The sequence below is a fragment of the Pongo abelii genome, chromosome 3, assembly GCF_028885655.2.
Source record: "Pongo abelii isolate AG06213 chromosome 3, NHGRI_mPonAbe1-v2.0_pri, whole genome shotgun sequence".
Classification (NCBI taxonomy): domain Eukaryota; kingdom Metazoa; phylum Chordata; class Mammalia; order Primates; family Hominidae; genus Pongo; species Pongo abelii.
In genome coordinates, this window is record NC_071988.2 from 121,682,486 (window position 1) to 121,703,841 (window position 21,356).

Below are 21,356 nucleotides of genomic sequence, written 5' to 3' on the forward strand. Positions count from 1 at the left end.
CTTTAACTGCATACCATATATTTTGCTATGTAATATTTTCATCAGCCCCTTTCTTCTGGAAATGCCTGTAAGATTTCTACTTTATCTACAGTGTACCATAAATGTTATTGTAAACAGATACCAATCATAAATCTGGCCCACAGGCAAATTCCCTAAGGTAAATAACCCCTGGTTCTGGTGGGTATTAGCATGGGGAGTCACCATCTCATTTCATGGTGCCTGCACTAGACATGGCTTCTGTTGTAAGTCTCTATTACATGTTTCTTTCTGAGAAACTAGATTTATTAATCTCTTTCTTCAGCCTCTCAGCCTCCTTGGACCTTTGGAGACAGGTATGCATAGACCTGCTCACCAAGGAACAACTGCCTTAACCGCATACTACACGTTTTGCTGTGTAACAGTTTCATTGTCATTAAATTCCAAGTTTTTCCTAACGATCTTTTTGACCCATGAATTCTTTAGAAGCATATTTGTATTTAAATTTCTAAATGTATGAGGTTTTTGTGGCTGGTTTTTAGATTTTTATAATTTATTTCACAGAATAGTCTTTGTTAATTTAAGGTTTGCTTTGTATTATAAAATTTAAGTTTTTGTGAATTTTTTATGTATACATGAAAATAATGTGTGTTTACTAAGTGGGGGCTTATAGTTCCAGGCATGGTCATTAAATATGGTGCATAAAACTAATGTTTATGGTGTCATTCACATCTTTCACTTCTTTAATTCTCTTTTTGATTGATTTCTCAATTATTGAGAGATGTGTATTAGTATGGTCCACTATGATTGTAAGTTGCTCAATCTACTTTCTAATTTTGCAAATTCGCACTTAATATTTTGAGGCCATATTATTGGGTACATAGGTATTAATCAGGACAGATCAGGTTATGGTGCAATATCAAAAATCCCCCAAATTTCAGTAGGTTAACAGAAGGTTTATTTCTTACTTACACTATAGCTCTAATTTGAGTCAGCAGTGAAAGAACTGGATTAATTTTCTTTACTCAGTGACTCAGACTGACAGATGTGTCCTCTTGTCATTTCTGGTCACACTTCTTTGGTGAAAGCATTTCAGATGACCTTAGCTAATTTCAAGGGGGTTTAGTGGTGGAGAAATATAATTATATCCTATCTCCAGAAGAAGAAGCAGAATATTTGGGCAACGTCTAATGACTACTACAACATACAAGTTCAGCACTACTATATTTTCCAGGAAAATTCTTTAGTTATTATGTTGCAATTCACTTTATCTCTAATAATGTTGGTTAAGATTATAAAAAGACAATAGAGGAAGCAGTGTAAAATATGATTGATATCTGTGCTCAGATCTTAAGAGATATATATATATATAAAGCTTACTTTGTAAGAACTAATACAGGCCCAGTTCTTACACTGGCTGTGGGAGACAATTCTCCGTGGTTCTCTCATATTTCTGCTTGTCTTACAAGGGAGGCAGTGATTGCCTTTAGTTCTGGACTGTCTTTTCAAGGATATTTTTATAGTGGAAAACTGTGGAAGATAGATAATGTCTGAAGCAAAGGGTAGGCATCCTCTTGGGTTCCCTAAGCTCAGGGCTCCTCTCCTGCAATGTAACCCATAGGCATCCAACTGGGCCTAACCTTACTACTCCTGTGGGTCTTAAAGGGAAGAGTAGACTGATGCAAATATGCTGATGTTCATGCTGCTGGCTATGGAGGAGTAGTAAAATCCTTGGAGTCTTGTGTTTTCTACAAGTATCCATGAAACTGTGGCAGTCTAATATGTTACCTTGAAAGTTGGGTTAATTTTAGACCCTTGAGAGTTCGTTGACACCAGATTCACTTCCCTTCATGTTAAACTTGTCTGTCCTGATGCTGCTGGTACTTCCTTCAGACTTCACAGTGTCTGCGATAGCAATTTCACTTTGAATTAGGTGGTAGCTACCCAGAAGATTCTCTGACACAGTAGCAGTTGGCTCAATATCTTTATGCTGTTGCTGATAGGACACTGCAAAATGCTCTTCTATATTCCCTTCAAATGGCTTTAGAATTTTGCCTTGAAACAGGTTTAGAAAATTTCTTTCTCAACAAAGCCACACTTGAGCTATAATTTGGTTTATATGAATCAAACCATCTGTCTTTGCTTTTCCTTCAGCAGGTTTGGATAGAGTGAAAAAGTATCCTTTTTATATTTGTAAATTATTAGCAAGTATTTGTTGTGTAAATAATTCTACCTAATTATTAGTTCTGAAAATAAGATCGAGTCTTAGTTATCCAGATGGTCAAGTTCTTCAGCAGCCTTGTTTAATTCATTTGCATTCCTCAGCATATAATCTGTCAGAATTTTTCAGATATTCCATGTTCTGGCAGTAAAAATCACTTTATATTATCCTCCACAAAGGTAAATCTACTGCAAGATTAACCATATGCAATGGCAATAATTTTTTTTTTTTTTGAGACAGTGTCTTGCTCTGTCACCCAGGCTGGAGTGCAGTGGTGTGACCATAGCTCACTGTAGCCTTGAACTCCAGGGCTCAAGCAATCCCTCCACCTCAGCCTCCCGAGTAACCTGGACTACAGGGTCAGGCCACTGCACTCAGCTAATTTTCAAATTTTGTGTAGAGACAGGAGTCTCACTTTGTTGCTAAGGCTGGTTTTGAACTCCTGGCTTTATGTGAGCCTTGTGCCTCAGCCTCCCAAAGTGCTGAGATTACAGGCGTGAGCCACCATGACTGGCAGAAAATTCTTGGGTAGAGATACAGATAGTTTTATTTTCCCCTAGAATTTTATTTAAGTTTTTAAATTGCCTTTAAACATTTTTAAATGTTTTATTAAGTATTAAGCACAAAAAGAGATTTATCAAATCATGTAAAACATAAGGAGTTATGATTCAATAACATATTTATGCCTACCTCCAAATTTAAGGAAATGATTGCTACTATTTCCTTTGATGTTTTCTGTTAATCTGTTATTATTCCCACTTACTTTTCTCTCTCTTCAGACATTCATTCGTCCAAAATTTGCGCTTACAAATCCCCAGACTTTTAAATAGATAAATCATATGTATTTGCATCACTAGACATTTTAATGTTTTATGTCTTTGATTATTACATAAACAGAAAAAAGTTCTATTTGTTCATTTGTGACTTTCTTTTTGTAATTAATAATATATTCCAAAGATTCATCCAGATCACTTGTAATTTATTATTTTATTATTTTATTTTTAAAGGCTAATCAACTGAGGCAGTAGGAGTGGAGAAGGAACAAAAAAAATCTTGGTCAGGCACAGTGGCTCACACCTGTAATCCCAGCACTTAGAGAGGCTGAGGCAGGTGGATTGCTTGAGCCCAAGAGCTCAAGAGCAGCCTGGGCAAAATGGTGAAATCCTGTCTGTAAAAGAAATATTTAAAAAAATTAGCCAGCCATGGTGGCACACGCCTGTAGTCCCAGCTACTCAGGAGGTTGAGGTGGGAGGATCACCTGAGCCAGAGATGTCGAGGCTGCAATGAGCCACGATCTTGCCACTGCAGTTCAGCCTGGACAATGGAAGGAAGACCCTGTCTCAAAAAAAAAAAAAAAAAAAAAAATCTGTAACTGGTTGTAATACATTGCTTGTAAACATCACTGCACTCAGACCAGCCTCGTTTGTAATTTAAAGTCCATTTTCATTGCTGACCAGCATTCCATTTATGATGATACCCACAATTCATGTACCCGTTCCTCAGTTGATGGGCAGTCCACGTTGCTTTTCCAGACAGTTGTGTTGCTGAACTCCTGTGAGGGTCTCCTAACACATTAGTGGAAGAATAAAAGGCAGTAGTCTTAAAATGGGGATATATGTACAAGGATGTACAAATGTTTCCCATGTGATATGTGTATATGTAGGGCGTAGTTTTAGGGGAACCAATTTCTAAACATTTTGCTTCTATATACACTCTTTTCTAAAACTGATCTCTCTGAGACTTTGTCAGACACAGGTCCTGATTTTATATTTGCTCTTTATCCTCTTTCCCCACTTTACAAAATGACATACCTTTCTCTCACTGTTGGTCAATCTTACTATAATGCTTTATTCCAGAGTGTAAAAACTCCTAGAGCGCCAAAGAAAGGGACAGTTTGAAATATTGCTCTAGGATAGTATTGTGTATTATTTGAATGCTTGGTTTTATGGCTGAATCGTATTAACCCCAAATTCTTAGGTTCTAACCACCAATAATTCAGCATGTGACTGCATTTGGAGATAGGGTCTTTAGACAGGTAATTAAATTAAAATGAGGCCCCTAGGGTAGACCCTAATCCAATGACTGATGTCCTTATAGGAAGAGGAGATTAGGACACAGACATGCACACAGAGGGAAGACAATGTGAAGACACAGGGAGAAGATGAAGGCCTCACCTACAAGCCAAAAAGAGGAGCCTCAGAAGAAGCCAACACTTCTGACACCTTGTTCTCAGACTTATAGCCTCCAGAACTGTGAGACAATACATTTTTGTTGTTTATGCTCTCTAGTCTTTGGTACGTCGTTATTGTAGCCCTAGCAAACTAATATACTTAGGTAACAAGTACTTTTGTGAGTCAGGTGGTTTCAGTTTTTTTATTTCAACAATATTGAAAGAAAACCTGATTGAATTATGTGGAGATTGATCATTTAAAATAATTTTTTGGCGATATATATTTATGTGATTTGAGTATATATCTTGAAAGTAGTTCAAAGATTGAGTGATACTGTAATAACCAAATCTCCGAGGCTGAGGCAGGAGGATGACTTGAGGCCAGAAGTTTGAGATCAGCTTGGGTGACATAGCAAGACCCTATCTCTACAAAAGATTAAAACGTTAGCTGGGTATGGCGGTGCACCCTTGTAGTCCTAGCTACTTGGGAGGCTGATGTGGGAGGAATGCTTGAGCCCAGGAGTTTGAGGCTGCAGTGAGTTGGAATTGCACTACTGCACTCCAGCCTGGGCTAGAGAGTGAGACAGAGAGAGAGAGAGAGAAAAAAAAAGAAGGATGGAAGGAAATAATGCCAAACTCTCAATTCTAGCAAAAAACCAATATGAAACCATGAATCAATTAACTAAAGAGTCCTCTCATTAAGAAATAGCTTATTATTATTATTGTGTTTAATAGTATTCAAAAATTTGGAAAACATGTTATTTTGGCCATTGTGTATTATTACTATTTGCAAAGTTAACTCACTCAAAAATTGACATTTAAAGACTCAGTCACAGAAAATTTGAAAAAATTTAATTTCAGTTTATAATCTTATTTTTTTACAGGGAAGAAATAATAATAAACGACTTTTAAGTTTAAAAGATATTACATTAAAGAAAATTCAATATAAATTGTAGACTTTGAAAAGATACAGGAATGAAGAAAAAGTAACACTGAAAAAATTTAATTCTGTTGAAGACCTTATTTATAATATTTTCTAAATAGATGTTGTTGAATGTCAAATTACTATGCTACTTACATTCCATTGGAAATATTTAAAAGATGATGTAATAGTTTTATTTTAAAAGGCCAGTATTTGTCACATTCTGGACTTTACATCATTTGCAACTTTTTAAACTTAGGATAAATAATTTGAATGACAATTTAAAAAATTTGACAGGCAGGGCACAGTGGCTCACACCTGTAGTACCAGGATTTTGGGAAGCCAAAGTGGAAGGATCACTTGAGCTCAGCAGTTTAAAACCAGCTTGGGCAACATAGGGAGACCCTGTCTCTACAAAAAATAAAAAAATTAGCTGGGTGTGGTGGCGCATGCCTGTGGTCTCAGATACTTGGCAGGCTCAGACGGGAGGATCACCTGAGTCTGGAAAATAGAGGCTACAATGAGCTGTGATCACACCACTGTGCTTCAGCCTGTGTGACAGATCAAGACCCTATCTCTCCAAAAAAAAAAAAAAAAGAAAAAAAATTGTTTGAAGAACACTCTTTGATATGCTGGTTCACGAAATATACTTATCATTCAATTTTATAAAATAATGCCATATACATATATTGACTTGTTGATTTTTTTTCTTGTGTCCTCACCAACTTTTGGAATTATCAATTTATTTTTACTAACGTGGATGTCTATATTGATATTTTACTATTGCTTTTAACTTGAATTTCTCTGATTACTAATTAGATTGAGGATCTTTTCATATAATTATCAGCCAGATTGGCTTCCTTTCTCATACAGTGCCTATTCAGGCTTTTGACGACATATTTTTTGGGGGGTTGTGTTTTTCTTATTGCTTTGCAAGAATTCTTGATGTATTCTGGTTACAAACCACTTTTCAGTTATGTGTTGAAAACACTTTCTTCCAGTTCCTGAGTTTTAATTTTATCTTCCTTATAGGATTATTTGATAAAGAGATGTTTCAGGGCATCTTGACATCTTATTTAAGAGTTCTTCCCTCTACATCAAAATTATGAAAATTCCATCCTCTAAGTTTCCCTTTCATATTTAATTCCTTAATCAACCTGAAATTGATTTTTATGCTCAATGTGTATGCATTCAACTTATTTCCTGTGAAAAGTTGTTATTGCACCAGTTATTGAAAACAACATCCTTTACCCATTCTGAGAATACTGAGGGAAAAAAAAATCAAACTTGCTTTCTCCTATACCTTCTCACTCAAAAATGAACACAGAAGCCTTCTGTGACCAAATGTGTGGGTTTTCCCGACATATCAGGCAAGCAATCAATTCCGCATCTGACACCAGCTGGGTATCCTCTAACTCAACTCCATTCGGACACTACCTGGAGACAGCCTCAAATACCACAGGTAGAGGGCTCAGTCCTCAAGAGTGTCCTCCTCCCCCAACTTCCAATGCCAATCTCAAGCCCCAGCTTGCTTTACCTGTGCTTCTGACTACCTGCTATAAATTAGGGTTCCCATGACTCCCTCCTGGGATTAGATTAATTTGCTAGAGCAGCTCACAGAACTCAGGGAAACACTTACTTACGTTTACTGGTTTATGATATAGATTAATGGAAAAGATGCTGATGAGTGCCTATGAAGAAACGCATAGGGCAAGAAATGTGGGAAGGGGCAGGAGCTTCTATGCCCTCTCCAGGCCCACCATCCTCCAGGAACCTCCAAGTGTTCACTTATCCAGAAGGTGTTTGAACTCAGTCCTTTTAGGTTTTTATGGAAGCTTCGTTATGTAGAATTATGTAGACTGGTTAAATCATTGACCATTGGCTTAATCTTCGGACCCTCTCTCCTTCCAGGTGGATGTGAGGGTGTGGTCGGGCTAAAAGTCCCAACACCCTAATACAGCCTTGGTCTTTCTGGTGACCAAGCCCCATCCTGAAGCTACCTGGGGGCTTCCAGCCATCAGTCAATCATTAGCATACAAAAGACACTCATCACTTCGAAGAATCTAAGTAGTTCAAGAGTTTTATACCAGGAAACAGGGACTAAGACCAAATGTATATTTCACAATATATATTTAAAGACCACCCTAATCTTCCAATGAGGATTCCTTACATCAAAAGGACATACAACTTAAAAGATACTGCAGCACTCCTAGAATCTCACCGAATCATTTATAATTAATCAAGTCTGTCGTATAGTATAAATATGTCTCCCAGGATGAGGTCACTCAAGTTTGTAGGCTTCCATTCGATCTTGTCTGATTTCAAAAGTAGTCTCTGCAAACATAGCTTCACCTTTTCAGGCATCTGTTATAATTGAGCTGGAAGACATCATCATCACTTGCTCTGATCCTCTTTTGAAGTGATAATATTGGATTTCCCTCCTTATATAACCCATTTATTAATTCCTTTAACCTCAGCAACTATTCTTCCTTCTCTTAATTTATACCCCAAATCTTCCACCTTTGGAAGCGAAGGTTTGCCTCCATTTGCACACTCTGTCTGTCTAGGCGGAAGGCAGCAATGCCAGTCTAGCAGGTGCTCCCTTTCAGTCCACTCATATTCAGATAGGGTTAGGCTACACAGATCCAGAATTGGTGGGCTGTTTTTACTACCAGGCAAAATAGCTGCATTCACTGTCAACCCCAATTTTGCCAAATGAGATGAAGGCACAACCCATTTCTATCAGGCCCATAAGGAATTCTGATATAAGGTTTATAATGAGCCATCCCTACTTACAGCCCTTGTAATTGCAGCCCTGATCCTATGACCACTGCATCAAGTAGGGGAAAGAAAAAAAAAAGAGGACAAGAGAATTAAAAATATATAACACTTTATTGTCAAAAATAGACAAACTTTAATTTCCTTTAACAGGAATATTAATTTAACAGCCTTCCATAAGCCATCACCATTTTGTAAGCATAACAGGCAAAAGAGTCAAAGATAACTGTTAGTGGAAAAAGGACAACAGTTCTACATCCATGCCCAAGAAGCCTTGCCCAGTCAGTGGTGACAACTCCAGGACAGCGGCAGAAACACAGTGAACCTTTGGAGCCTAACAATAGACATGCAAAACAATGTTGATTTATCTTGGCCCAATTCTATAAAGATTGGCTTTGTAGTATCTTTTCAAGCATTTGAAGAGTTTAGTTTGTTAGAACACTTGCTAATTTGAACAGTGACATTTTAGGTCACTTATAGTATCAGTAACAGGATCACACCTGTTTTTCAGTAACACCAGGATGAATACATCTGTCCCTACACCAGTCTCCAGCATGTGAAGTGGAGCTAATAGCTAGGGCAGGAAACCTGAATAAGCTCCTTATCCATGACCCACAGCAAGGATATGAAAGCCTTGCTGAACTGAACATTGTTGAGTGGAGGCTAAATCCTCTCATTAACATAACAAAGGAAAGAGATAATGATCTTCTTAGTTGGAATAAGACAAAAAATAAGGCCTTTATTATTCCCTAGTGACAGGTATCCAAGGTGGAAAAATCTGGGTGCGTGCATGGTTATCTGGACTGTGAGTTTCATTCTCTAGGCTGTACTATAAACCATATCTCCATAGCCAATGCGGACTTCGTAAATTGACCCGTTTCAATAATTCAAAGTGGTAGTATACAGCTACTGCCCTTGACAATTGGGGTTAAGGAGAGATACTTCAATTCCCAGAAAAGCCCAGAGATGAGATAACACTGCCATGGTGAAATGGTTCATCTGAGATTAAGCACATGTAATAGTGAAAAGAGGATAGATTACTAAGTGAATCAGAGAGGGACTAGATCTCAGAACTAATTTCCTATCCTCACAGGTATTCATCATTCACTCAATGGAAGAGTAATCAACTACACATAAAAATATCAGTTCAATATTTTGCATTTTTCTAGTTTAAAGACAGTATTCAACACTTAAGAACAAGGGAAACTGAGCTTATAAAGGCGTCTAAAACAACATCGCGGTTACTGTAATGGCACCACAAGCTTTTGTTGCCTCTTTAAAATATTAGAGTGAGGAAGTCACCAAGAAACAGTGAAGCAGTTCCATTATTGCCGTAATATTTCTCATTCACTCTTACCTAGGGTTAAGCTTTAATTAAACTCACCTACTTAATCCTACCCTCCTGTCTAAGAATGCTTCAAATTTGAGTCAAGAACTGGTGGTGTGGGCTTTTGGAAGTTTTGATAGGCTAAGTATCATTTAGTATGATTCTGTGATTTAAAGAATCCTCTGAAAACTTACAGAAAAAAAAGCCATATGAAAATCAAAATAGGCAAATCTGGTTTATATATCTATTACCAAGCCTACCTGAAACAAAATTGTGGAATCAAATGTAAAACTCAAATGGGCTTCTACTTTTGCTTACCTATTCCATCCCATTCAGTTCTGTACGAAAATGGGATCTATGAAGAAAATCTACACTATTTTGAATCACTTCTCCAAAGGCCAGAAAATCAGCCTGTTAGCTGCAGTTGCTATGAATGTGAAACACAGAAAGAAAATGGACTACATTTGGGGTTTCTTATTTAGGGCAGGTGGGGCAAACTACAAATGACTTTAGCTGACTAGCTGAATAGTTTTACTACCCAATCATGAAATAATCTTTATATATTTTCCCTTTTTAGGACCCTTCAATCACTGTTGTTCCAATCAGTGAGTAAAGTTTTTTCTTAACAAGTCGAAATCCTGAGCTGAGGATCAGAGTTCTCCTGAAACCAGAGGAGAAGCGACCTCTACTAAAGAAAAAGTCCCTGAAGCTAGACCATGAGCAGTTCTCCTGCTTAAACACAAGTGTAAGCTCAAAAGTAGGCACCACGCTAGAATCACACACAATCCTATCCAGCTTTTTACATACATTTTCAATTTCCAAGTTCACATGCATAACACAACCTCGCAAGCCGCAGGGCTCCGTTGAGGAAAGCCGCAGGACATCTTGAGCAATTCTCTGGGTCAGTTTCTCAGGGACAAGGACCTTTGAGCAACCAAGTTTAGTTTGCTTTGATTTGGACAGACAGTTCTCCAGCATTTTAACCAAATTCTGGCAAGTTGATTCCTCAAATATTACCTCGTTGAGGTTGGGTTCAGGAACAACATAATCCCAGTAGTCAAAATCTGTAAGAAATGGAGTTTTCTTTTTAGATACAGAAAAAAAAAAAATTTAAGAGTGGAAAAAAAACACCAAGATATCAACATTGGTTACCTCTATCTACCATGTCTGTCTTTTTCTTGTATTTGTTTCAGAGTCGGCTGACCTCAATTAGCTGCTAACTAGCTAGGTAATATAGCGAATAATTTAAGCTCTCATGAATGAAAGTTCATGTATGAAATAAAGGTTTAGATAAATAGAGTGGATAGGACATAACCACTTTTAATTTATGTGTGTACACAAAACACACACACAATCGTAAAGACTATGCATCAAAAATCTACTTGTGATTATCCCAGATTATTGGTGATTTTCTTTTCTTTCCTGCTACTTGCTTATGGGGGTTTTCTAATTTTGTTTTACAGAAAACATGCATTACTTCTGGAATAAAAAGTTATAACTTTGTTTTTTGGACTAAGGGGTTGTTACTTTCTAATTGTAGGAATACACGTATTGTAAAATAAAGAATTTTTACTATTATGCTTAAAGCCCATGAGCTTGAAGAGTTATATTAAAGATCTATCAAATTTGTGTCTTATTTAAGTCTTTACTGGAGTGGCCTGTAGGTCCCAATTTTAGCTTTAACCTCTTTAATTAAAAATTGCGCAGAGAAGACCTTTGAGGTTCATGAGGATATTTATAACCGGCTGGGTGGTTTTTCTTAGCCAAGCAAAACAAAATAGTCCTAGGGAAATAAAATTAGATTGGCTCAAAGGAAAAGAGATAGCTCTGCATTTGGTCACCTACACCTCAAATTAATCCTACCCCTTGGCAGGATGCCACACCACACGGAGTCAAATGAACAAGGTGCAGGCAGATGCCCCCCCAGCTCCTCTCCCTAAGCCTACTCCACCTTCATCAGCCACTGGCTTTTCCTCTCCACTTCATGTAATTTTGGAGTTCTGGCCTATAAGTTAGGTCACCAACCACTTCACCTTGAAAGGAGAAAAACACGGAGAGCTTAAGCAGTTTATCTACGCTCTTACAGCTCTTTAGTGTCAGAGCAGTGTGTTCACTTAGAAACTGCTGTTAAAATTCCAAATGACAGCAAGTCAAGCACCGCTGCTGTTCAACAGTTTCCTTCTCACATTAAAAATGGAATAATGGGTATATCCACCACTGAAAATCCTATTCAGTAATAAACACGAACACACTGATTTAAGCAACGACATAAAAGAATCTCAAAAACATTAGGCTGCGGGAAAGAAACCAGACACAAAAGAATACCTACTGTACGGTTCCACTTACCTAAAGGCAAAACTAACTTGGAATGATAAAAATCAGATCAGTAGTTCCCTGGAGTCAGGAGAGAGTGAGGAATACCTGGCAAATGGGTGCGTCGGAATTCAGGGGGAGGAGTGATATTGATTACAGGGTAAATACATTTGCTAAAACACACATAACTGTGTTCTTCACAATCATGTAAGATAAGGAACTTAATCCCAAAGGGCCTACTGGCACCAGATTAGAAAGATGCAGCCCTCGGGTATTCTACTTTTGCTACTTTTGTTTCTATCATGGAGAGAAGATGTTAGAAAATTTGGAAAGGAGTCTCCTCAGACGGATTTTGTGGCACCCCCTACATAGAGGTAGGGAAGTCGAAAGCCCGCCCACCCAATAGATCGAGAGGCACCGACCTTGGGAGGGGAGAAGGGTGGGCAGCGGGGACACTCACCACTTAGCAGGCTCTCTGGGTGATAGCCACAGTCCAGCAATTCTGAAATGCTGGCCGGGTTCTTGCTGCTCAAACTGCCGGTTGCAACCATGGTCAACGGCTCTGTTTCCCTCGCGAGGCGCAACGGCCTTTCCTGAGCGCTGGAAAAAATGAGGTGAGGAGAGACGGATTTGCAAAAGCAGGCGAGTCGTGCAGAGGCTCCTAAAATGCCTGGCGTCGCGGGAGCGAACTAGCGGAGGAACTCCTTTGCCAAAGGGGAGGAACCGGCCTCTGCAACTCAATTTGACAAAGCCCTGGGAGCGGAGCCGCCAACTACAGCCGCAACCTGAAAGTAACTCAACAGTTCGCAAAACTTGGAAGCGACCTGCCCCGCGGAGCGCCCTCCGGCCCCGCTGCCCGCACCAAGGCCGCAGCTTCTCTCACCTGCCGGGAGTTCGCGGGGGCCGACGCGCTCGCTGCCGGGTAAACACAGGCAGGTGCCTTCTTAGGAGTCCCCTCTTCTGGGGACTCGGTGACCTGCAGACCCCAGCAGCCAGCGGCACCCTGCTCACCCCTCCCCGACCACCCTGCGCCGGCTCCTCGCAGTAGCATAGCCTCCAGGGCAGCGAGAACTTTATAGGTCCAGTCCCCACCCTGCCCAGGCCCGCCCACCTGCACCGCCCCTCCCCGGCCAGCGCCCCGCCCCTCCCCTCCCGAGTCTGGTCCCCTTTCAACCCCTACACTTCCAGGGAGCCCGAGCCTAGCCGCAGGGAGTTGAGGATAAGCCTGTGGTAGAGCGGACACCTGTTGCTTCCAGGGTAGACCTCGGGCCACTGTGACCGCAATTTCGGGTGCACGACTCGTCAAACCCTGAACCTGATTCTTCAGTGCGACCCCTCCCCGAGCGTCCGCGCTTTCACACTCAGGCTGCTCCCGGCAGCGGGAAGCTTTAAGCGATCTGTGTATTTCCTTGTCCTGAGGCTTTGCTGTGTCATCCTGAACACTTGGCTTAAGTCTGTTGCAACGTCCACTGAGCATCATTTATGCACTTATTTCTGGCCTCTAACCCAGTCAACTCTACTCTGCCTCCCAGGGTTTCTGTACGCGGTCAGATCTAGTTTTCCTTTTCCGCATCGAAAGCTCGCCAGCATTTTAAGAAGGGCCTTAATGACCCCATGCACTCCGTGGTTCCCTGGCATCCTTCGTGCACTTACATCTGTGGCTAATGCGTTTTCTCCGCAGGAAGGGTGAGCCTGGCACTCTTCTAATTAGACCTTGCCCCAGAGCGCGGGGAGCTTGAATTGAGCAGGAGTTTGCCAAGAAACAAACAATACCATCAGTAGGATCTTAGGTACTCCTCTATCCGTGCATCATTGAGAGCAACTGTCATTTCCGGAGGCAGAAGTTTCTGGCGAGCCCTGTTGGGAGGATATTTGGTTTGGGATATTTTGACGAGGTTTCAGGGACTGCAGATAAAGAGTTTTTCTATATTCTGCTGGGGATCAGCAGATAATCCCTGTGAGGGCTCCGTGCGGTCCTGCACAGGAACACACAGAGCGGCAGAGGAGCCCTGGAAAGAGGCAGCATGCCCTCACGAACCATGAGCAAGAAGCCAAACCTGATTTTTTTTCTTCCAAAGTTATTAAGCCACGGTTTTCTCGCTTTGGTGTGCCAGTAGGAGATGATCTGTTCAGAGAGTCAGCTTGGGGTGGGTTAGGGGATGCCTGGAGGGAGAAGGTTGTTCCTACAGTAGAGATCCCAGTGTTGGCTCCCAGGTCCTCTAGGATTATGTGTAGAAGGATTTGCAGGTTAGAACCTTGAAAGGCAGTTTCAGCTGTCCTGGCATAAAACTCTTAGAAAAACAACAACAGAAGGGGTATAGAGGGTGTGATAAACAGATCAGTGGGAGGACATTCGGATGCAGAGCAGCAGAAATTAAAGCCAGCTTGACAGTCCATTTTTAACTCAGTTCAGGCAGCTGCACCGCCTGAAGGTCAGGCGAGCCAAGGAAGGAGATGCTGATAGGCTGGTCTTTGAAGGCCAGTTTCCACTTCTACTTCAATAAACAGAAATGTGGAAAATAAACAAGCCCATTTAAGCCAATTAAAAAGCGGTTTCAGTGGCTAGCGTGTTCAGGACCAATGGATGGGCCCATGGTCAGGTGTTGGATGCCACCTGCCTGACAGTCAGCCCCTAGGCAGGCCACAGAGCCTCTTGTCCTTGTCTGGGCAGCATTACGAATGAGGCGGCCACTTAACCTGCCTCCAAGGAGGATTATTAGAATTAATATAATGAGTGGTCTGAACCAATACTAGCGAAATAAAGAAATTACTCGTTTCAATTTCCTTAGGGTATTTAGGCATAACTCATAAACTAAATGCCCCCATAGGGCCAGAAAGATTATTGGAACTTATAGAAAGTAGTAGTTGCTCTTGGCTCACCTGACTAACTGAAATTTTGCAAAGCCCTTTGGGATTTGACTTCAGAAAACAATTTACTTATGTACAAAAGACTTCAAATAATATCTTCGTGGCTGAATGGGCCTTGCTCTCAGGACTTATAGGGCATAAGGAATGATTGAGGTAAAACACATACCTGGAATAATTAAGAATGTCCTTTTTTATCTACTTAAAAGTGTGGAAAATCCATTCTATCACCAGTTTGCATCTTCACAAGGTTAAACAGAACTGATTTTTTAAAAATTTGAAGCATAGAGAAGAATTAGGAAAAACTAAGTGCCGTTATAGGCTAAGTGCAAGGTGACACAGTCTATCAGATTTCAGAAAAATGTGGATACAGGCAATTATTTATAACTGAAAGTTCGCACTGGGGAACTTCGGGTGTTTATTAAGTGCAGTGATAAAGAAGTTTGTTTTATTCCTCTTTCATTATATCCTCTAACTAATACTATATAAACAGTTTGTGGGAGCTCTTACTGGAAATAATTGTTTATGAATAGAAAATCTAGTCAGTTAAATAATTTGATTTCCTTTCATACACCAATGTATTATGAGAAACTATCTAAATCATAGGCAAAGCCTTTAACTTAAGCATGCTTGCTTTTTTATTACTATAATTCACTCATCCATCTTCTTACAGAAAGAAAATGAGATAGCAGTAACAACTGGCAACGGTATGTTCATCTGATGTATTTGCAAATATTTAAGTTCTAGGCTTCCTCAGGTATAAATATAGTATTCATAATGTCATTGCTTATGTAAAGTATAAATTCACAATGCCAGGGATACTGAAAAAACAAAAAGCAAAAATGATGCTTTCATGTATTATTACAGGAAATGTTGGTGTCTTTTGCATTTGTGATTTGGAGTGTTGAATGTTTTATTACGTGTTTCACTAGCCAATTTTCTGTCTTTATTTGGTATGAACCACTTACTTTTGAATCTTATTAATACATTTATGTTCCACACATTGCTTATTTTATTTCATAAACTATGACACCTGAGGGAAAATTACTGGGTTTCTTATCTGTACAATTCAGGGACAACTTACAGGACATGGAAATTGATCTACACATTAGCGGCAAGCTCATGGGGTTATTGTAAGGATTAAAAGAGACACCCTTAAAATCAATGCTAAATATTATCTCTTTTTTATAAACAAATATGAGATCTTTAAATGCATACTGCCTCTAGATTCCCTTAGTTGTGCTAAGTTTGTAAATTTGGTGTCTCATGCAAAGTGCTTAGAACGAAACTAATACTGATATTAAGCAAGAGCTTAATGAGTGATATTATTATTATTGCTGTTATTATGTTCTGAAATTGTAGTTATCTGGGTCAGTGCAACAAGCAAGTGGCTAATGGAGTTGGTGAAATATTGTTAAAGTATAAAAAAATTTATGATCTTTCCTGTTTGCAGGAAATCTGGAAAGTATTGGCACTGATTGGGAAAGCCTTTTTTATTATAATACATCCATCACTGTATGGGAAAGCAGGAAAGGATCTGCCAATGAAACGTAAGAAAATAATGTGGGTAAAAAATTATCTTGGTGTAAAATACAGAGTTTTATATGTTAACTTTCCTCTATTAATCTAGGAAATAGTTTTCTGGAAATAAATAACATTTACAGACAATTGAAACTATTGACTATAGAATGATGCAGTTGTTTCAAGGTATGTATGATCATCTGTTAACATTCTGGGTGAGATATTTTATCATAATTTTTATTTGCCTTTGAGGGTGCATCACCCAATACAATTTCCATTTAGTTATTAAATATTCAATATGACTTATTCTATTAAGTAAGGTAACATGGAAACTTATCTCGTATGAGACAAAAACCAGGCCCAATATATAAAATAATACATAATGCTTGCTATTAAAAGCTGAGAGAATCTTCCAGTAACAGAAGGGATTGCCTCTCTTTTTAAGCAGAGAAATGGTTACCATAGCAACTTGTCTCTTAATATAGTTATATGATTTTGTTCTGTTCATAAATAATGCTGTGTATTATCAGTCTTTAAATAGAGATAATATGTTTAAATGCATACAATATCTGCTTTTCCTTAATTATGGAAAAATGTATAATTCAGGTGACCATATCAGAGGATGTCAGCCAGGAACATGGGGTGGGTCCTTGACATTTGTCTAGGGGTACATCTTAAAACTTTTACAAGTTCCAAATTTGAGAATACCACTATGCCATACCATTTTTTCTGGAATTTTAATGTGCACCAACAGATGAGGAAAATAAAGCTACATGCTCATGTCGATGTTGGGTTCCTCACTGGTTTCCCTTCCTGTATCAACCAAGTATCCTATTTTGGTGGGCCAGCCTTGCACAGCTTTTGTCATTGACATTTGTATCCTAGCAAAATTACACATTACTTCATGACATAAACCTGTGGGGTTGCTTAAGAAGAGAATTGAATCTGAGAATGCCTGAGTGTCGACTAGATATGGAATTCTGCAGGGTACTTTTTAGAATGGGATCTGACCTCCATTCCGCAGATTTAAAGCACATTAAGGTTAAGAAACTTGACTAGTCCAGAATGATTCAGTTTTTTCATCTTCATGGTGTAGTAGTTAGTTGCATGGACTGTGCAGCCTGACTCCTAGCAGTGACATTTACTAGCTGTGTAACTTGGATTAGGTACTTAACATTTCTGTGCCTCTATTTTCACCTTTAAAATGCGAATTATGGAGAAGGAAGTGAGAGGGAGAGATGTGTTAAAGCAGCAGTCCCCAACCTTTTTGGCATCAGGGACTTGTTTCATGGAAGAGAATTTCTCCTCAGTTGAGGATGCGGATGGTTTGGGGATGAAACTGTTCCACTTCAGATCATCAGGCATTAGTTACATTCTCATGAGGAATGGGTAACCTACATCCCTCACAGGCAGTTCACAAAGGGTTCATGCTCCTATGAGAATCTAATGTTGCAGCTGAGGCAGAACTCAGGTGGGAATGCAGGCAATGGGGAGCAGCTGTAAATACAGATGAAGCTTTGCTCACTTGCCCACCCACTGCTCCCTTCCTGCTGTGCACCCAGTTCCTAACAGACCATGGACTGGTACTGGTGTGTCCGGAATTGGTGGGTTCTTGGTCTCGCTGACTTCAAGAATGAAGCCGCGGACCCTCGCGGTGAGTGTTACAGCTCTTAAGAAGGCCCGTCTGGAGTTTGTTCCTTCTGATGTTTGGATGTGTTCGGAGTTTCTTCCTTCTGGTGGGTTCGTGGTCTTGCTGGCTTAGGAATGAAGCCGCGGACCTTCGGGGTGAGTGTTACAGCTCTTAAGGCGGTGTGTCTGGAGTTGTTCGTTCCTCCAGGTGGGCTCGTGGTCTCGTTGGCTTCAGGAGTGAAGCTGCAGACTTTCGCGGTGAGTGTTACAGCTCATAAAAGCAGTGTGGACCCAAAGAGTGAGAAGCAGCAAGATTTATTGCAAAGAGTGAAAGAACAAAGCTTCCACAGTGTGGAAGGGGACCCGAGAGGGTTGCCACTGCTGGCTCCGGCAGCCTGCTTTTATTCTCACATCCTGCTGATTGGTAGAGTCGAGTGGTCTGTTTTGACAGGGTGCTGATTGGTGTGTTTACAATCCCTGAGCTAGACACAAAGGTTCTCCACCTCCCCACCAGATTAGGTAGATGCAGCCTGTCCACACAACGGTTCTCCAGGGCCCCACCAGAATAGCTAGATACAGAGTGTCGATTGGTGTATTCACAAACCCTGAGCTAGACACAGGGTGCTGATTGGTGTATTTACAACCCTTGAGCTAGATACAGAGTGCCGATTGGTGTATTTACAATCCCTGAGCTAGACATAAAGGTTCTCCAAGGCCCCACCAGAGTAGCTAGATACTGAGTGTCCATTGGTGCATTCACAAACATGGAGCTAGACACAGGGTGCTGATTGGTGTGTTTGCAAACCTTGAGCTAGATACAGAGTGCCGATTGGTGTATTTACAATCCCTGAGCTAGGCATAAAGGTTCTCCATGTCCCCATCAGATTCAGGAGGCCAGCTGGCTTCACCCAGTGGATCCCACACCGGGGCTGCAGGTGGAGCTGCCTGCCAGTCCCGCACCCTGCGCCCGCACTCCTCAGCCCTTGGGTGGTCGATGGGACTGGGCGCCCTGGAGCAGGGGGCGGCGCTCATCGGGGATGCTGGGGCTGCACAGGAGCCCATGGAGGGGGTGGGAGGCTCAGGCATGGCGGGCTGCAGTCCCGAGGCCTGCCCCGCAGGAAGGCAGCTAAGGCCCGGTGAGAAATCGAGCGCAGCACCGGTGGGCTGGCATTGCTGGGGGACCCAGTACACCCTCCGAAGCCGCTGGCCCGGGTGCTAAGCCCCTCATTGCCCGGTGCAGTCAGGGCCGGCCGGCTGCTCCGAGTGCGGGGCCCGCCAAGCCCACGCCCACCCGGAACTCCAGCTGGCCCGCAAGCGCAGCGCGCAGTCCCGGTTCCCGCTGGTGCCTCTCCCTCCACACCTCCCTGCAAGCTGAGGGAGCTGGCTCTGGCCTTGGCCAGCCCAGAAAGGGGCTCCCACAGTGCAGCGGTGGGCTGAAGGGCTCCTCAAGTGCCGCCAAAGTGGGAGCCCAGGCAGAGGAGGCGCCGAGAGCGAGCGGGGACTGTGAGGACTGCCAGCACGCTGTCACCTCTCACTGGTCCATGGCCTGACGGTTGGAGACCCCTGTGTTAAAGGATACAAAATTATAGCTAGATAAGAGGAATCAGTTCTAGTGTTTCTTCCACTGTAGGGTGACTATAGTTAACAATAATATGGTGTTTTAAATAGCTAGAAGGAGGATATTGAATGTTCCCAACACAGAGAAAGGGTGAATATTTGAGATGTGGGATATGGTAATTACCCCAATCTGATTACTATACATTTTATGTGTTGAAACATTACTATGTACCACATGAAAATGTATAATTATTATTTGTCAACTAAAAAATTTTTAAAAACTACACTAAGTAAATAAAATGAGAATTATAATAATTTTACCTTACAGGGCTGTTGTGGGGATTCAATGAGTGAGCGCATAATGTACTCAATAAACGTTAGCCATGATCATAATGATGATTTTACTCTGACCTTGAAAAATTCTCAGTCATGGTGACATTTTAATGAATAGGTAGCTAGAGGAGTGTTTACATATGATCAAGAGTGTGTATAAAAGTATGTCTTGTACATAATCATTCATTTGGTTAACTGACATTGAGTAACTATATGTTGTGTATTAATTATGTTAGGCCCTGAGAACACAACAGGAAACCAGATACGTTTGGTGCCCATCACCAGACAGATTATAGTTTAGAAAGGTATATAGGCAAATAAATACAAGATTATAAATAGTATGATAAAGTTAGGGGAGGTACAGGGTGCTCCAGGAGCACAATGATATAAACACTAATGTGTTTTGAAATAAGATTTATAACCTTGCTACTCATCATGTGTATCATGGACCAAAAGCATAGGCATCTCTTGGGAGAGTGTAAGAAATGCAAAATCTCAGGCCTCACCGTGCACTACTGGAAACAGAATCTGCTTTTTAGTAAGATTTTTAGGTGATGCATATTGTATGCAATTAAAACAGATTTTAGTTAAAGAGAATGAACAAAACCATAAGACAATCTAAGCACTTGTAAAGCTATTTCTTGGACAATTAAGAAAAAATATTTCTTGAGTACCTACTATGTGCAAGGCCTTGATGCAAGGTGGATAGAGTCTCAGCTGGGTAAGTGTTTGTTGATTCTCCATAGCTCAAGTCAGATATAATGGCTGTAATGAAAATAATCCATCTTGTGTGGTTTTTAGCTTCTGGCCCTGGCTCACAGACCACACACAGCTATGTGAAAACAGTCTGGTTTTCAGAGAAGACTGTATTATGTAAAAATTAAGTCCTGTTTTAATAAAGTTGAGACATTATCAAACCCTGAATTATATTCAGCCTTGATGGAATGGAAGCCTATAATATAACACAAGGAAGGGGCTTATATAATAAAATGTATTTAAAGTAATTGGTCTATGGAAAGTTGCATTTGGAAACCACAAATTTAGAAGGAAGAGAGTAACACAGAAAGATATATCTTATTACTTCCAAATTTACTACAGAGGATAAATAGAGTTATGTATGTATTCATTTCTTCTGCTGTAATTGTAGCATAAAATATGTTTTAAAACATTGACTTAGTTTTTGAAATATTGTGCTGGTAATTGGGAACTATTTTTATAGATGTTATCTATTGTGGTAGAAGAGCTAAATTGTAAATTGCTGAAGCAGCCTTTCAGGGGATGTCAATATTAGCTATAAGCATGCTGAAGTACATTCAGTTTTGTGACATTATTGATGCATCATATCTAAATTGAGCAATAAATGGTACTTAATTTATAGCATTACATAATTACCTTTGCAGTTAGCTTGTGAGGCTTATAAAACAGGCCTCACCTCTGAATGTGTAACAGAGTAGTATACCTTAATGGTTTGACTTTGGGCTCTAACTCAATCAAACTTGCCTTCAAATTCTGGCTTTGCCGTGAGTGGGCACATTGTGAAATTCACTGAAATCCTTTGAATTTCAGCCTCCTCATCTGTAATATGGAAGATTCAATGATACAATACATGTTAAGTTTCTAGCAGTGCAACTGGTACATATTAAGAGCTAAGTCAAAGGTGGTCATCCTAGACATTCATGGCTATATAAGTTTGTTTCTGTAAATGCACAAAATTCAACTGTAGTAAATAATTCATCAAATGGTG

General features: G+C 40.4%; 1 protein-coding gene and 1 long non-coding RNA gene across 3 annotated transcripts in view; one reads left to right on the plus strand and one right to left on the minus strand.

Annotated features, from left to right (window-relative positions):
• The window catches only part of LOC129059043 (uncharacterized), a 49,211-nt gene extending 44,245 nt beyond the window's left edge, over positions 1-4,966 (plus strand). The window contains exon 3 of one of the 2 annotated variants that reach the window (XR_008524660.2): positions 4,295-4,966. This is a non-coding gene — a long non-coding RNA (uncharacterized LOC129059043). The remainder of the gene's footprint in view (positions 1-4,294) is intronic. The other variant, XR_010139755.1, reaches the window with a different exon arrangement.
• A 3,198-nt stretch (positions 4,967-8,164) lies between these two features.
• On the minus strand, positions 8,165-12,753 carry DDIT4L (DNA damage inducible transcript 4 like). Its single transcript, NM_001132634.1, is given in 3 exon segments — positions 8,165-10,458; positions 12,168-12,307; positions 12,591-12,753. Coding segments are annotated over 2 exon segments (582 nt in total). The 5' UTR covers positions 12,259-12,307; positions 12,591-12,753; the 3' UTR covers positions 8,165-9,967.
• Between the last annotated feature and the right edge of the window lie 8,603 nt (positions 12,754-21,356).